General features: G+C 54.9%; 1 protein-coding gene across 3 annotated transcripts in view; it reads left to right on the top strand.

The window, feature by feature from the left end:
* Positions 1–17,507, top strand: part of UBR2 (ubiquitin protein ligase E3 component n-recognin 2) — a 36,130-nt gene that overhangs the window by 165 nt on the left and 18,458 nt on the right. The window contains exons 2-29 of one of the 3 annotated variants that reach the window (XM_078868050.1): positions 2,214–2,476; positions 2,974–3,052; positions 3,160–3,267; positions 3,804–3,934; positions 4,476–4,614; positions 4,840–4,902; positions 5,325–5,448; positions 5,867–5,974; positions 6,107–6,195; positions 6,487–6,585; positions 7,041–7,207; positions 7,729–7,828; positions 8,368–8,496; positions 9,374–9,545; positions 10,354–10,415; positions 10,872–10,982; positions 11,121–11,186; positions 11,444–11,563; positions 12,025–12,088; positions 12,415–12,539; positions 12,659–12,711; positions 13,841–13,943; positions 14,412–14,460; positions 14,786–14,940; positions 15,354–15,453; positions 15,897–16,018; positions 16,219–16,299; positions 16,489–16,682. In XM_078868050.1, the coding sequence (XP_078724176.1) occupies positions 2,214–2,476; positions 2,974–3,052; positions 3,160–3,267; positions 3,804–3,934; positions 4,476–4,614; positions 4,840–4,902; positions 5,325–5,448; positions 5,867–5,974; positions 6,107–6,195; positions 6,487–6,585; positions 7,041–7,207; positions 7,729–7,828; positions 8,368–8,496; positions 9,374–9,545; positions 10,354–10,415; positions 10,872–10,982; positions 11,121–11,186; positions 11,444–11,563; positions 12,025–12,088; positions 12,415–12,539; positions 12,659–12,711; positions 13,841–13,943; positions 14,412–14,460; positions 14,786–14,940; positions 15,354–15,453; positions 15,897–16,018; positions 16,219–16,299; positions 16,489–16,682 (3,176 nt within the window). Of the gene's footprint in view, positions 1–2,213; positions 2,477–2,973; positions 3,053–3,159; positions 3,268–3,803; positions 3,935–4,475; positions 4,615–4,839; positions 4,903–5,324; positions 5,449–5,845; positions 5,975–6,106; positions 6,196–6,486; positions 6,586–7,040; positions 7,208–7,728; positions 7,829–8,367; positions 8,497–9,373; positions 9,546–10,353; positions 10,416–10,871; positions 10,983–11,120; positions 11,187–11,443; positions 11,564–12,024; positions 12,089–12,414; positions 12,540–12,658; positions 12,712–13,840; positions 13,944–14,411; positions 14,461–14,785; positions 14,941–15,353; positions 15,454–15,896; positions 16,019–16,218; positions 16,300–16,488; positions 16,683–17,507 lie in introns of those variants that run through there. The other 2 variants (XM_078868049.1, XM_078868051.1) reach the window with 2 other exon arrangements.

Below are 17,507 nucleotides of genomic sequence, written 5' to 3'. Positions count from 1 at the left end.
AGGGGGGTGGGAGCGAGGGGAGCCCCGCGCTCGCGAAGGCTTCGGGCTTAGCGGGGAAGGGACGGCGCCCGAGGGCCCCGACCGGGGGAAGAGGAGTTGAGTTGCGTGGCAAGGGCTGGGGAGAGGGAGGGAGATGGCACGGGGAGAGATTGTCGGTGTTGTGGCGAGAGAGGGAGAGAGGAGGCGGGAGGGATGGGTCTTGTGGATTGATACGTGTGGTGGGAGGAGGGCAGCGGCCTCGGTGCGGAGCCCAACTGTAGCCCAACCGAAATCGACACCAAACTGACGCGGCCCAGAGGAGAATACTGGGACAGCATCAATACACACACACAGCATCAATACAGTCACACACAGCATCAATACACACACACAGCATCAATACAATCACACACACACAGCATCAATACACACACACAGCATCAATACAGTCTCACACACAGCATCAATACAGTCACACATCATCAATACACATACACAGCATCAATACAGTCACACACGCACAGCATCAATACAGTCACACACAGCATCAATACACACACACAGCATCAATACACACACAGCATCAATACAGTCACACACACACACAGCATCAATACAGTCACACACGCACAGCATCAATACAGTCACACACGCACAGCATAAATACAGTCACACACACAGCATCAATACACACACACAGCATCAATACAGTCACACACACATCAATACAGTCACACACGCACAGCATCAATACAGTCACACACAGCATCAATACACACACACAGCATCAATACACACACACAGCATCAATACAGTCACACACACAGCATCAATACAGTCACACACACACAGCATCAATACAGTCACACACGCACAGCATCAATACAGTCACACACAGCATCAATACACACACACAGCATCAATACAGTCACACACACAGCATCAATACAGTCACACACACACAGCATCAATACAGTCACACACGCACAGCATCAATACAGTCACACACAGCATCAATACACACACACAGCATCAATACAGTCACACACAGCATCAATACAGACACACAGCATCAATACAGACACACAGCATCAATACAGTCACACACACAGCATCAATACAGACACACAGCATCAATACAGTCGCTTCCTTGTCGCTCTTCTGTCGCAACTGCCACGGTTCCTGTGAACTTCACTTGTTGGTTTCTCCTCACATGTTGTGGACCCGTCTACCCCAGATTGGCTCGTCTCAACCACAGCGTTCACCACCACCACTAACACAGCAGATGACAATGACACACGGACTGCTGCAGGTCGCCTCGCTTTCTCTTCCTGCTTCACTAGCGCTGCTCCACTTTGGAATCCTCTCCCATCGTCAACTTCCTCCCAAGCACCTACAACAATAACTTGTGCTCACTTCAATAAAATAGCGCTGTTGCTGGGCCGCTTGTCATTTTGGGCTCGTGCTATGCAATTGCGTTAAATACCCACGGCCATTCGAGCCGAGTGTCGGTCCTCGGTGCCCCGTGTACTTGATCCGTTGCTTTGGGCGTGACCTCTCCTCTTCCCCGGGAGTGGGGACCTCGCTTGAGAGAGATTTTGCTACTCCAGAAGTGGGTAGATTGTGTCACGGTTCAGGACGGTGCCTTTAAATTACATACCGTAAGGGCAGTGGTGCCGCTTCCTGTTTACACATCGTGCTCGGATAATGTGTGACATGGGTTGTGTGTTTCTGATAGGTGTGTGATGCATGTATGTGATGTGTGTAGATGTGATGGGTGTATGTGATGTGTGTAGATGATGTGATGGGTGTGTGTGATGAGTATATGTGATGTGTGTAGATCATGTGATGGTGTGTGTGATGAGTGTATGTGATGTGTGTAGATGATGTGATGGGTGTGTGTGATGGGCGTGTAGGTGATGTGTGATGAGTGTATGTGATGTGTGTAGATGATGTGATGGGTGTGTGTGATGGGCGTGTAGGTGATGTGTGATGAGTGTATATGATGTGTGTAGATGTGATGGGTGTATGTGAAGTGTGTAGATGATGTGATGGGTGTGTGTGATGAGTGTATGTGATGTGTGTAGATGATGTAATGGGTGTGTGTGATGCGTGTAGGTGATGTGTGATGAATGTATGTGATGTGTGTAGATGATGTGATGGGTGTGTGTGATGAGTGTATGTGATGTGTGTAGATGATGTGATGGGTGTGTGTGATGTGTCCGTGCGTCTAGGCCTGGCAGCAGTCCCCGACCCTGCGTGCGGACCTGTACTCCCACCTGGCGCTCCACGTGCCGCGCGTGTACTGCACGGCGGCCGCGGGCTGCGCGCATAGCGAGGACTTTCTGGCCGGACAGCTGCTGTTGGAGCCGCTCGAGTGGCTGCTATGCGGTGGGTGGGACCCCCTGGAGCGGTTCGGCACACTCCGCCAGGAGGCCCAGACGCGTCAACTGTGCGGACACGCCTTCAAGATGGGGGAGCCCACGTACTCGTGCAGGTGGGGTGGTGCGTTGGTCACTCTGTCCAGCCACCAGGGTCAGGGGATCTCGGGGTGGAGGGCGGGGTTGCCTGCCACAGAACGTGGCATTGTGTCGGAGCGCAGTAATTGGTGGTGCGGTAATGGCGGCCGTGCCCCACAGCAAGGGCCTGTGTCCGCTTCCTTACTTGGACGTTTGTAGTTTTCCACCAGTTTTGCATGGCTTTTCTTCCAAAGCTAAAATAAATAGGTAAATTCATATGTAACTGCTATTGGCCAAACATCCAAATGCTGAGAAATTACACGACAATTCACTTACTTGGAAGACACATAGCAGTCATCACCTCCTGTCAAAACTGGCAGGACCCTGCTGAAATGCGTCTTGAGACTCGGTGAAGCTTTCCGGGTAGACAACTGTTATAGTAATAGGCTGTTAGTTAGTGTTGCTGTTAGGAAAGGGGGTGCTAGGTGCTGTGCTTATGGTGCGTGTGTGCATTGCCGCGTGTGTGCTGCTGCAGGGAGTGTGCGATGGACCCCACGTGCGTGCTGTGCATGGAGTGCTTCCAGCACAGCGTGCACAAGAGCCACCGTTACCGGGTAAGACCTCAGTTTAGCCACAACCCAGACTCCTGCCGGGCACAGACAAGAGTTTCATGTGGTTCATGCAAACGCGCAGTTTTAGTTCCTCTTCTTGTTTCTTTCAGATGAACGCGTCGGGTGGGGGAGGCCTGTGCGACTGTGGTGACGTAGAGGCCTGGAAAAGCGGCCCCTTCTGTGATATCCACCTCCCGGCCAGCGGCGCACCTGACCCCGTGAGCGCAGCCCCTGTCAGTAACGCTGTCACTGATTCGTTGGATGTTTTCAATGTCGAGCTTCATAGAGTGTAGGCAGGATTACGACACTGGGTGTAATTACACAATGGAGAATGACATCCCGTTCGGAATTGAAGAGCTTTGTTCCGATTTCAAGCTGTTTGCTTCACTGCTGAGCCACCTGGCCAGTTTGGATGTATCTGTGTGTGTGTGTGCATTGAGCGGTAGTATAACGGTTGGTGCATTGTGCTATGAACCCGCTGACTTGAGTTCAATTCTCCGCTCAAGGCGAACACTAGTGACAATTATCTGTACCATCTCTGGGCTTTCCCTAGGTCGACTCAACCTCAAATATGTACCTGGTACGATATATAAACATCACCACTAGGGAGACAAAGGCGGCCGGGCGTGTTGCTGGCTACTCACTCCCTCGTGTGCCATGCTGGCCTTCATAGGTGCTTGCTCGCAGAATTTGCCCCAACAGTCTGTTAAGGCATTCGGGGGATCTTTGTACCTTTGTGCGTGTGTGAGCGTAGGACCCCACGTCCCGGCTGCCCTCAGATCTGGTTGCCCGTGCACAAGCCGTGTTCAGCATTGCCCTGCGCTATGCTGCCGACATGCTGTGCTGGGAGGAGGATGACACGCTGCCCCTCGGCCTGGAGCCCACGTAAGCACTCGTGCATGAGCACACAGGGGTACGCACGTGCACACACGGGCACGCACAGGCACACGCATGCACGCATACACGTACGGGCACGCTTACACACACTCAAGGATTTTCAGACAAAGATCCAAAGATCCACCGTATAGCCTTAACAGACTGTTGGGGCAAGTGCCGTTAGCGAGTAGCAGCTATGAAGGCCGGAACGGTACACGAGGGGGTGGGTGGCCAGCACCACGCCCGACCGCCTTTGTCTCCCCAGTGGTGATGTTTACACACCGCACCAGATACTCATTTGAGGCTGAGTCGACCTAGGGGAGGCCCAGGACCGGTTCAGATAATCGTCACTGGTGTTGGCCGTGAGCGGGAATCGAACCGGTGTCGCCGGGTTCGTAGCGCAGCGCGCTAACCGCTACACTACCGCTCCCCACTGATTTTCAGACACACACTCACACACCTTCAACAATTCTCAATCGCACACTTACCCAAGCTCCTGTGAGCGATGTCCATCCTCGCCCCCACCGTGTGTTTGTGTGCGCACGTGCAGGCGGAAGGGATCGGCCTACTACTGCATGCTGTTTAACGACGAGGTGCACACCTATGAGCAGGTGATCTACGTGCTGCAGAAGGCGGTCGGCTGCTCGCAGAAGGAGGCCAGCAACTTCGCCACCAACATTGACCGCGACGTGAGTTACGCTCGCTCCCACCGCACGCTCTTAGCATAATATGTTGTTGTACTGTATTTCTATGCTCCTGCCTTTATCGACACGTACCAATTAGTGGGGTCAAATTGAACCAAATAATAACCCCCCCCCACCACGGCCCGCACGGGACGGGGGGAGGCCTTCTTCGGACAGGGATTTGCATATGTGTTCTCTTGTCCTCCCTGTCCCTGTGGCTGTCATTGGCAGGGACGCAAGTCGGTGCTGTACGGAGAACACAAGTTATGTGAGCAGGCGAAGGCTGTGATTGAGGTGAGTTGTCATTGCATGCAGGTGATTAAGGCTCCTCAGGCCCAGAGGGAAACTGATGAGGGTTGGGTTCTTTGCTGGCTGTGTGGGTATCCGTGTGTGGTGGGGAGCGGTAGTGTAGAGGTTAGCGCGCTGCGCTAGGAACCTGGTGACTCGGGTTCGATATCCACTCACGGCCAACACCATTGACGATTATCTGAACTGGTCCCGGGCCTCCCCTAGGTCGACTTAGCCTCAAATGAGTACCTGGTGTGGTTCGTAAACATGGTTACGAGGGAGATAAAGGCGGCTAGGTGTGGTGCTTGCCACCCACCCCCTCTTGTGCCACGTTCACTTTAATCTGTGCTCGCTCAGAGCACTTGCCCAAGCAGTATGTTGAGGCGGTATGGGGATCATTGTGCGTCTCTATGTGTGTGTGCATGTAGCGGAGCACGGGGAGAGGCAACCAGAAGCCGCTGAAGGTGCGGGTGATGCTGGCAGCTGTGGTGGCGCACCAGCTGTTTGCCATGCGGCTCCTGGCGTGGCTTGCACACGTCATCTCACACTCGGGTGAGCGATGCGCACCGCACACAGCCACCACTCCCCACTACTCTGTCGTTTGTGCCGCGCTGCCCGGTGTGCCCTCAGTACCTAGTACTTAATGCGTCGTGCCGTCCCCTAATGGCAGACTACCCATTGTGGGAGTGTGCTGCATACAGCTTGTGCCGTGTCGGGATGATTGCCGATGGGGGACCCCCAACGCTAGACTGCTTTGGGGCAATGGAGATGAGATGTAATGCAAGGCTATTTGAGTGCCTTATTGATGTGATGCAAAAACATCAGCACTGGGGAGACAAAGGTGGGCGGGCGTGGCATCGGCTGGACCACCCCTTCATAGGTGCGCCATGCCAGCCTTTATATGTGCTTGCTAATAGGCCTTGCTCAACAGCGTGTGAAGGCTACACAGGGTATCTTTGTCGTTGTGCAGAGGGCCTGCGGAGGGTGCTGTGCCAGGTGGGACTGGACCCGGGGCCTGATGGGCAGGACTCGTCTCCCATCAGCCGCCTCATGCTCTACGACTCCAAACTGTGGAAGGGTAAAGGCATGCGCATGACACAGCAAAGCGGAGCTGTCCTCCGCTCTGTGTGTACTGACGCGTAACACATTCGGCAGTGGGCACTCACGAATGCGCTGTGTGCGGCCTGCTGTGGCTGGTGTTGCACTGCAGGTGCGCGGAACGTTTACCACCAGCTGCTGATGAGCAGCCTCCTCCTGGACCTGGAATACAAGCGCCGCTTCGCCATTCAGTTCACCAAGGTGAGGATGCCCGGGAAGGGGGGGAGGTGCGCGGGAGGCCACTGTGGCACCATCATCACCAATGTCGCCACAATCACCACCATCATCTTCATTATTAATACCGCGCCGCCCCTCCCTTACATCTCGCGTCACTGCTTTCCCATCGCTGGGACCGGTTCCCCACCATTGCTGTCACCTGCACTCCCACCATCACTGCCATTACCATCACCATCATCACCAGATCCACAATCATCATAACCACCACCACCACCATCATCGCCACCGTGCTGAACGGCGTGTGTCTCCACACAGAATTACCAGCGTCTGCAGAAGGACTTCATGGAGGACGACCACGAGCGCTCGGTCTCCGTCACAGCACTGTCTGTGCAGATCTTCACAGTGCCCACTCTAGTGAGTGCCTCCACCCACACCCACACCCTCACCTGTCAGACTCCTACACCCCACTGGACCACTCTCAACCCCTTCCCTCATTGGTGAGTGTGTGGGTGTAGCTTTCTACGCTGTCATCGTGGGGTTATAAGGGATGGTGGTGGTGATGGTATCGGTCATCATGGTGGTGATGTTTGTGGTTTTGATGACGGTGAAGGTGGTAATGATGGTTAAGGTGATGACGGTGATGACAGTGATGACAGTGGTGTTGTGATGGTGATGGTGTTGGTCTTGATATTGAAGGTGATGACGGTGAAGGTGACAATGGTGGCGATGATGACAGGAAATGTGATTGTGATGGTGACAGTAATGAGCATGATAATGTGGTGTTGTGACGGCAATGACGGTGATGATGTTGGTCATGGTGGCGGGTGGCAATGGTGACGGCTGTAGTGATGGTGTTGGTCTCGATGCAGGCGCAGGAGCTGATCCAGACGGAGGGGCTGGTGCGCGTCATCGTCACCGCGTTCGTGGAGCAGCTGCTGAGTCGACGCGACAGCAGCGGGCGCTTCCAGTTTGAGCGCTATACGGCGCTGCAGGCCTTCCGCTTCCACCGGATGCACGCCATCCTTGGCGACCTCAGGTGGGGTCACGACCCCCGACCTGCACCCCAAGCACCCCGCACCTTCTTGGCAGAGTGCCTCACCCCCGTGTGTGCGTGGGTTCGTGTCTACACGTATCACCTCCTGCGTGTGTGTGTATGTATAGCACCTTATGTAGCCAACCGTTCTAATTGGAGATGTGGGTATGTGAGTGTGCGGAGCGGTAGTGCAGCGGTTGGCACACTGCGCTACGAACCCAGTGAACAGATTTCAATTCCAGTTCGATTCTAGCGCACAGCCACCAGCACTACTGTTCCTGGGCCTCACTTCGGTCGACTCTCCTTCAAATGAGTATCTGTAAACATCATCCCGAGGGAGACAAAGGCAGGAGAGCGTGGTGCTGTCGTCCCATCCTCTGTGCCGTGCCGGCCTTCATAGGTGCTCACTAACAACGCTTGCCCCAACAGCCTCTTATGGCTATTATATGGGGGTCTTTGTTTACGTGTGTGTGTCTGCTTCATTGCGTGTTCCTGTTTGTGCCCGTGCATGCCTTTGTATGCAGGTACGTGTTGGCATGCCGGCCGGCAGGGTGGAGTGAGCATCTGAGACAGCGCTTCCTTGAGGGGTTTGACGTGCTGCTGGAGCTGCTCAGGGCCATGCAGGTGCTGCGCCATGCCCTCTCATTCACAACACTTGTTGTTCGACATTGACAACAGTTTCAACGACAGCCAGTTACCTCATTACTCTTCTACCGCAACTACCGTGGTGACTGTTCCTGTGAACTTCACTCCTTGATTACTCCTCCCCTCCGCATTGAAGACCTGGTCTTCCTGATTGTCTCATATCATCCTGCACACTGTGTTCAACCACCACCATGCAGGTCACAACAACACACTCACCCACTCACTCAACCATTCACTCAACCACTCACCCACTCAGCATATTGCATGTCACAATACTCCCCTCGTCCACTCAGTCTTGTGTACCTGGCGCGGTGTGTAAACATCACCACTGGGGGAGACGAACGTGACCGAGCATGCTGCTGGCCATGCCACCTCCTCATAGGTTTCAAGTAACAATTGTTTCGACCTGGGGAGAACTCAAGAAACCAGGCTACTCTCATTCGCAAAAGTGGCCTGGGTCACCAGTTGCCACAACAGCCTGTGCACGTCACACGGGGGACCTTTGTGTGTGTTTGCAGGGAATGGACCCAGTGTCACGACAGGTGAGCCAGCACATGGAGGTGGAGCCCGAGTGGGAGGCGGCCTTCACCCTGCAGACCAAGCTGACGCACGTCCTCGCCATGCTGCAGGAGTGGTGCGCCTCTGACGTGAGTGCGACACGCCGGCACCGCGCCACGTGCGTCATCGTCATTATTATTCGGGCGATGCGCCCATCTCCCACACAGGTGGAAGGATAGTAGACGGTTCCATCTGTGACTGGTCACCTGCTGCTCTGCCCATCGAGATCATTTAGTGGTGGAACCAAAGCGTCCACCAGCTGACAGCCAGCGCCGGTAAACGCCTGCAGACCCCACACGTCGATTTCTAAGGTTCGGTCCTGTTCCAAAAACAAGTTGGGGAGCTCTACAACGTGGCACACAAAGAAGAAGAATTGTATTATTAGTAGTATTCCACTTGTTCACTCAGGAAAGGCTCACTGAATATCAAGATTCTTTTTCATGAGGTTCCTGTCATGTGTTCACAGTTGGGGGTGATGTCGCTGTGCATAACCCCATTGAGTTATTTGCAGGTCATCTTTTAGCTTTGGGGTGCGGTTTGGCCAATGACAGTTACATTGTGTGTTTATTTTTAGCTATGGGAGGAAACTGGAGAACCCGGACGCAACCCATGCAGATCAGCGGGGGAACTACAAACTCCATACAGAAAGGCGCCCGAGTCGGGAATCAAACTCAGGGCTTCTTACTCTTGGGCACGAATGTCACCATTGCGACGCCCTGCCGCTCATCATCCTTCCCTCCACGGTCAATAAAATGAGCATCTCCTTGTGGCAAAGTCAACAGCGGTCGTCCTATGGATAGCCTCGCCCCCGCCACTATAGGAATCTGGAATTTCCACCACTGGCTTTGACGCTATAAACAGGAGATGAGCACCACCTCGATGCCCACTTGAGCAGCAGGAACTCACTTTGCCTCTGGACGTGCCTCGCAAACCCCGGTTTGTGCGGCGTGTGGGGGTGCGGTGCAGGAGCTGGTGCTGGTGGAGGCGTACCGGCGCTGCGTGGAGGCGCTGGCCGCCGGCCAGGAGGAGGATGCTCCCGAGACTTTGGTATTGGCTGGCCACACCGTGGAGAGCGGCGCCTTCTGCGTTTCGCAGCGGCCCGTCAGCGTGCACCTGCCGCTGTCCCGCCTGCTCGCCGGTAACCACTGCTTCTACCTGTGTGTGCACTGGGGGGGCCAGTGGTGGGGGGGGGGGGGGTGGGGTGGCACGTGCCCCCCCCAATGATCCGATCGAAATTAGGGATTTCGATCGGATCATTGGGATTTATTCGTAATAAATCGACATTTTGCGACCCCCACTGCCACTGTGTAGCATATCATTACGTGACAGGGACTCTATGAGATGATAGGACAATAGTCTGAGTCCATAATTGGCAATACGTAACGGCAAAGCAGTTATAAGTGACTCAGAATTGTGCGCAGTTGCGTATACAGTACACGACTTCCTTGAAGACATTGACCTTCAGCGAGCGTGATGCCGATCATACACAGTTCGAATTCGACCCTCGATCGATGGCTGCGCCATCGCCGCACACGCGTCGAATAAAAAGCAAGGGACAAGTCCTTACTTACTAACAACTCTATCATTTTTCATTGCTGGAGAGGTTGCCCCCCTCTACCTGAAAATGCTGGCTCCGCCATTGTGTGTGTGTGTGCGTGCGCACGTGTTCCTGTGTCAGTGTGTCTATGGGGTGTTGTGGTGCAGCGGTTCGCGTGTTGCACTACGAACCTAGACACTCGAGGTCGATTTTTGCTGACGACCAACAGTAACGAATATCTGATCTCATCCTGGGCCTTCCTTAGGTCGACTCGGCCTCAAATGAGTTCTGCATGTGGTTTGTAAAGATCATGAGTTGATGAGAATGTGAGAGGTGAGCGGGAAAGAGGGTGAGCGAGAGGCGATGGGGCAGCCGTGACGACGCTGCTGCTGCTGCTCCCTCTCCCTAGGTCTTCACGTGCTGCTGAGCCGTACGGAGGTGGCCTACACGCGCCCCGAGCTGCTACCCCTGGTGAGCGACCCCGTGTGACCTCTTGCCACCCTCTGACCTTGCTCGCTCCAAACGTAGCGCGTGGTGCCTGCTGTGCAGAGCAAGGACCGTTCGTCTGAAAATTGTGATCGACTGCTTTGCTTCTGGTCAATCACACAGACCCCTTAAAAAATGGTGGCCATCCCGACATTCTGCCTGCCACAGGCGGGAAACCCCCGTCAGAGCCACAGTCAGCGTGACGCGGCTGATGTTGCTGGTGAAGTTGCCAAGCTTCACACATTACCTCCCGTCCAGCGACACACCTGGGAACAAAGGGGAGACATTTTTTTCCTCGTGATTGCTGGCCAGCTCTGCAGCTGATCTCTGGGAGTGTTGCAGCAGTCGGGTTTGTTGCCACTCCTCCTCGGCCGCTTGTGTCGCTGGTGCAGGAGTTGAGCGGAGAGAGAGTGACGGTGGCGCGCGTCATTTCTCTTGCAGAACGAGCTGAGCCCCCCGGCGCTCATTGAGCAGCCGCTGCGCTGCTTGGCCATGGTGGCCCAGGTGCATGCTGGGATGTGGCGCCGGAATGGATTCTCGCTCGTTAACCAGGTGAGGCTGGCGAGGGCAGTGCGAGAGCGGTGCTATTGTTCTTGTTTTGCTTGCAACGCCCCTTGATGCGCGTGAGTCGTCGCACTGTACAACAGGGATGGGGGCAGCAGTGACCTCTCACCCTTGTCCCCACCACAGATCTACTACTACCACAACGTGAAATGCCGCAGGGAGATGTTCGACAAGGACATTCTCATGCTTCAGGTTCGGTGCCGTGGCCCCTTCTCCCCCTCCTGCTCCTGTGTGTAGCTTTGTGGTGGTTGTGGTGTTGAAGTGTTGACAGTAGTGCTGTTATGGAGGTGATGGTTTTGTGGCCATAGTGTTCCGGTGGTTTTGCTATGGCAGTGTTGGTAGTTGTAGTGCGGTTATTGTGTAGCATGTGGCTATGCCAATGTAGGAGCGGTGGTGGAGTGGTGGTTGTGCGTGAACTGGAGTGGTTGTGTGGCGGCCGTGCGGTGCAGGTCGGAGCATCCATGATGGACCCCAACCACCTGCTCATGATTCTGCTTAAACGCTTCGAGCTCTTCCACCTTTTCCTGTGCCCTGAGTACGGGCGGGCGCACGGCACGGACGCTGCAAAGGCATGAAGCGCGTAACACTCACACACGACAATACCACTCTCACCACAACACCACACTCGCCACAACACCACATTCACCACAACATCACCCTCACCACAACACCACGCTCACCACAACACCAGACTGCCATATCACCACCCTTACCACTATACCAACATCGCCTCAACACCTGCACTGCCACAACACTGACGCCGCTTCAATACCGATGGTGCCACGACTTATGTATGTCTGTTGAACTTTTTTCGCACCGTACGTAGCCAATAATGCACCACCACTACCATCATCACACGCATGAGCCCACACATCCCACACCTCACTCAGCGCCACATGTTCCTGGTAGCGGTTTGTGCTCATAAACGTTACTTGTGTGTGGGTTTGTCTGCTTGTGTCCGCGTGTGTGCCTGCGTCTGTTTGGATGCGCGTGCATGCGTGCGCGTATCTGTGTGTGCGTGCTCCCACAGGACATGACGCAGCAAAACAACAGCCTCCTGGAGGAGATGCTGCACCTGGTCATCATGATCACCGGTACGAGCCGGACCGTCCTGCACAGTCATGCTGATGATGCTCATGAGTGGCGATAAACTTGCCGATCTTTACGGCCACAGTTTTGAAGCCTGTATTCGTTAAGATGAAGACGTGGTCAGCGATGTGGATCTGGTGACTAAAGGAAGCGTTGCGCTCAGTGGCCATCGGGGGTCACTGGGTGGCTCTGCACACATCCACGTCTTGTGGCAGTCATCTACTGCTTGTGTTTGTTGCGTTTCTGATGTTACGTTGTTGCTGTTGTGGTGTTGAGTTGCGGTGTTGCTGGTGTTGAGTTGTGGTTGTGTTTCTGCTGCGGCCACTCCCAGGCGAACGGTTTGTGCCGGGGCTGGGCCGCGTGTCGCCGCTGGAGGTGACGCGGCGCGAAGTCGTGCACCAGCTCTGCATCAAGCCGATGGCGCACAGCGAGCTGGTGCGCTCGCTCACCGAGGACGTGAGTGGCCCTTGCCCTCTCAGCTCGCCCTCTCCGCTCGCCCCTCTCCCCCACACGGCTGTTGTTGCCATGAGCCGACGTGCCGTATGAAAGCGGCGCTCTTTGTTTTTTCTCTTCAGGAAAACCACGAGACGGGGATGGAGGCTGTGATTGAGGAGGTGGCCACCTTCAGGTACCAGGATTTGCACACGTGGCCAGACAAAGGCAATGGCCCAGGAATAAAGTTCACGTGGAGCTCCCTGTGAGCTATCACCGCGCATGTGTGCTTAGGTGTGAGCTTGCATGTGTAGAGGAGAGAAATAGGCGGTGCGCACAGTTAAGCGGGTGCAATGGAGGACAAGCAGGTGTGCGCGTTGTAACATGAGGTTTGCACCGACAAACCGACTAGTTAAGGGGAGAAGCGGGTGCACCCGAGGTCGAACAGGTGCTATGCTGTGACCGGAGGTTGGCGCCTAGGAGACGGGAGATGGGGGGTGATGATAAGAGATGAATGGGACCACTGGCGCCGGCCTGGCGGCAGCTTAAGTGGAAGCACCTGAGGACTCGGGATGAGCAGGGGGATATAAGCGGGAGTGTGTGTGAGCGAGGGGAGTTGTTGCCGGGAACCAAGAGTCAAGACATTTTTCCACTGCCGCTCCAGCCAGAAACGGGACCTCAACCCTCACGCCGTCGCCGGGCGGGTGTTGGCTAATCCCCCCGCCCGGGACAGACGGGTGAGCGGGTCTGAGGGAGCGTAGGTGAGGGCAGCGGTGGAGATGCGGAGCTGCTGTGTGCGGAGTCGCTGAGTGCGGAGACGCTGAGTGTGGAGTCGCCAAGTGCGAAGATGCTGTGTGCGGAGTCACTGAGAGCAGAGCGGGGAGGGATTGAGTATATGTGATCGTACAGAGCGTTATAGGAGTGCCTATAACTGGCGCAAGAACAGGTGAATAAAGTGAAAGCAGATGACTTGTTACAACGTGTCGGTGCGAGTAAATTTTGAAGAACTACACATGTGTGCGTGCATGTATGGATGCGCACGTGTGTGTACGTGTCTGTGAGTACACGTGTTTGTGTGTGTCAGTTTGGGGAGCAGTGCCCTGCTACGACCCGAGTTCAATTCTCGTTCACAGCCAACATGGGTGACGAATATTTAAACCAGTCCTGGGTCGACTTGGCCTTAAACATTAGTCCCTGCGTATGGTGTGTTAATGGGAAGACAAAGGTGGCCAGGCATGGTGCCGGCCACCTCCGCTCTCGTGTCCTCTGACGGCCTTCATAGGTGCTACTAACTTTACAGGGGGGATCTTTGTCCTGTGTTGCAGGAAGCCGGGCGTCACCAGCAAGGGGCTCTATGAGCTGAAGCCCGGGTGCGCACGCGACTTCAACCTCTTCTACTACCACTACACACGTGCAGAGCAGTCTAAGGTGCCGCCTGCACCGTCGTCTGCGTCCCCGCGTGTCTCCGCATGCACCGCCCCACCCGGCATCTCGCCGTGCTGGGGGCTTCGCTCACTGCGCTCCCCTCGCTCACTGCGCTCCCCTCGCTCACTGCGCCAGCTGCCCACGTGGCCAGGAGATGCCAGTGCAGCGGTGGATTCTTGAATCTGTCCGTGTGTGAGTGGTGGGGATTGTCGTGGTTCTCTGGTTTCCTCCCAAATGCACTCCCTACTGGGTTCAGCCACCACACTGCAAGTCACAATTCGCTCAGCCACTCACTAACTCACCCACTCATCACAATGCAGGTCACAACACTAATATTTCTAATTCTTCGCTCGTGCTGCTCGCCATTATCATCTCTTTTCCCATGCTCTTATAATTACCTCACTCAATTCAAGGCCATTTATATTATTGTTGTTGTGATGGTGTTCACCTTGATGACTGCTGTGTTCACAGGCAGAAGAGGCTCAGGGGAAATTGAAGAAGCAGAGCGGAGAACCCCTGGGTGAGGGAGCGTGTCTTTGACGTTCGTGTTTGACGTGTGTGTACATTTGTGTGTACTGTGGGTGAGTGTAATTGAAGCATATGCGTGTGTGCCATGCGGGTATCTCGTGTGTGTCCCGTGCACAAGTGTCCCCTGCGTGCATGCGAGTGTCCCGCGTGTAACGCGCGTGTAGGGTATGTGTCCCAAGTGCGAGTTTCCCGTATGTGCGTGCGATTATTCCCGCGTGTAACGTTTGTGCAGTGTGTGTGCCGAGTGCAAGTGTCCCGTATGTGTGTGCGAGTGTGTAATGCGTGTGTGCCGTGCGTGTCCCGTGTTGCGGGTGCAGTGTTCCCCCCGCCTGCTGCCCCGCCGCTGTGCGCGCTGTTTGCGAGCCTGGTGAACGTGCTGCAGTGCGACGTGCTGCTGCTCGTGCTGGCGACGGCGCTGCGCTGGGCGCGCGACCCCCGCTCGCACGCGTGGACCGAGCCCATGCTGCAGCGGGTGCGTATGTGTTTGCCTGTCCACGTGTTTGTCCGCGCGCCTGTGCGTGTCTCTGTGCTCAGCCTGTCATGGCAATAGGTCTTTGTGTTTAGTCTGTGTATCCAACTGCCTCTCTGTCGGTCTATCAGTGTGTGCTTTGTATGCTGACTGTGACCGTGTGTGCACATGTGGGTTGTGTGATGTGCCATGTGTGTGACACTTGGCCTGCCAGCGAGCCTTAGACATTTCACGTGGCCTCAAGGTGTACCTCAGCTAGCACAAGCGTTGTGGTGATGTCACCACCAAATTGTAGCGAATGGTGGTTACTGTTGCCTGCCTGCCTCTTGTGGTGTCTGGTGGGTGCTTCCCTCCTCCGTCTGTCCGCCGCTTTTCCTGTGTTGTGGATGTTCCCGTGTGTGGTATTCGTGGTGCAGGCACTGCACCTGGTGGTGATGGCACTGCAGGAGGAGAAGCAGCAGCTGGATGGTGGCAGTGGCGATGCGAGCGGCTCCTCCTTTTCGGTCAAGGCCGCGAGTAAGGCCCACGCTCCGAGCTTGCGCATGTCCGTGCATAGTCTTGCTGTCGTGAACGCGCTCACAATCGTGACCGCAAGCTGCACTCCGCAATCCTCATGGCAGAGGCAGGATAGAGTTGGGTTAGTGTGTTTAACCAGGTGTGAGAACTGCACAGGGTCTGACCCGGGTCACCAATCTGACAAGCAAACAAATCAGAGTAAAAACAACGTCTGCAGAAGATATCTAAAATACCACACGAAAAATGCTGTTGGACGTTTACAAACCGTGTATAGTTACAAAGTGAACGTTGACAGCGCGTGGCACGGTGTGGACCGCACGCAAGGCGACCTCTGTCTGCCCGTTGTTTGGTCTGTGAAGGCGTTGCTGGTGCCCGGGTAGCTGTAGTGTGCGTGTGTGCGCGTGTGTGCACGTGCGTGTGTGTGCACGTGTGTGTGTGTGCAGGTCCTGTGAGCAGTGGGCTAGAGGAGCACCCAGACGGATTGAGTCTGCTGGCGTTGCTCAGGCTCCTACAGAACGCCGCACACCTGGAGGCGCAAAAAGACACCATCACCTGGACGCTGCAGGTGCGTGCCTGCATTTATTGGTCATCTCACCGTAACCCACTGATACACAGGAGAGCGAGTGGTGTGGACATATATATGCTCGTGTGTGTGCCAAGCGCTCACAGCCCCACGCACGTGACTCGGGATTTGATATTTGACTCTGATCTCTTCGTGAGCTTTCATTGGAATCCCTTGCATCTCCTCCTCTCCCTCACCCGCAGCTGTTCGAGGCCGTACACCAGCTGCATCAGAAACCCAGCCAGGGCATCGCCATGGCCGTGCCTGGCCAGCGTGCAGAGGAGGTGGGGACCACACACCAGCAGCAGCACGAGCAGCTGCTGTGTCGCTCATCCCGGTATCATTGCTTTGTGGAAGGAAGAGAAAGAATCCACCCTCTCCGCTGCTTAGCATGGGCTCACACCCTGACTGGGGAAAGCCCCTCTCTGACCCTGATGTGTGCCGTGCCCGCCCCCCCCGCCGCCACGCGACAGAACCCACAGGAGCGCGAGAAGGCCGAGCGCAAGCGCAAGGCGGAGCTGGCGCGCGTGCGCCGGGAGAAGGTCATGGCACAGATGTCGGCCATGCAGCGCAACTTTATAGATGAGAACCGCGAGCTCTTCGAGCAGACACTGGGGCAGGCGGAGGTGACACCATCGCCGGCCACGACACCGTCTCCCGTCGAGGGGTAAGGGCGTGGAGCGCTAGCGCGCGCTACCTTTATAATTGCCATGATGCTTGTTCACCCAGGAGAAACCAAGAAAAATATTCCATCAATCAGGGATTTTCAAGGTGAAATATTTTAATATCCATATAATTAAAAACAGATGAGTGTTGTAGGTACGATTCGTAGGGTGAGACCACGTGTGCAGGATGGGGGAGGCCTGATTGCCATGACAGGCATTGGAGTGGTCTCCACGAGTCAACACGATGAGAAGATCTATGTCCTGATGGTGTTGGAGGTCACTGCGTGTCGACTGTGTGGTAGCTGCGATAGTGAGGAGGTGCGGTGGGGGTACCAGCGGCTTCAGCCACAATTACTTCTCGATTGAGATAGAGATTGTAGCAATAGTCATACTGTGTAAATGTTCATCTTCTTCGTTCTTTCGGTAAAGTCACGTAGAAGGGAAGTAATAAAATAATAAAAATAAAACATAATAAAACAATTCTCACGACGTTTCGGCCACAACGCAAGCAGCCGTCCTCAGGCGAAGAATGAGAACATTATCAAGCTAGGAGCTTATATAGGTGTAGCGAGGAGGAGCGCCTTAACAAAAGAATGTGCATATGAAGAGGAATTTAGCATACCAATGGACAATGCGTAGGGGGTGGGCGGAGGGGTTTCAAAGTCCCATTATGCCCATGCATTATGCAGGATCAACAGCACCACGGGGGGGCGCAAGGAACAGCGTTAATAAAGGAAAGGAATGTTAGTGATATGTAGCTGCATTTACCAAATAACCACGTAGAAAACCGAAGTGAAAACTACATAAAAAACTAAAATATAAACTGA

Source organism: Lampetra fluviatilis, chromosome 25 (assembly GCF_964198595.1).
Source record: "Lampetra fluviatilis chromosome 25, kcLamFluv1.1, whole genome shotgun sequence".
Classification (NCBI taxonomy): Eukaryota; Metazoa; Chordata; class Hyperoartia; order Petromyzontiformes; family Petromyzontidae; genus Lampetra; species Lampetra fluviatilis.
Note: the sequence above shows the minus strand (reverse complement) of the source record. Positions and strands in the feature narration are given on the sequence as shown.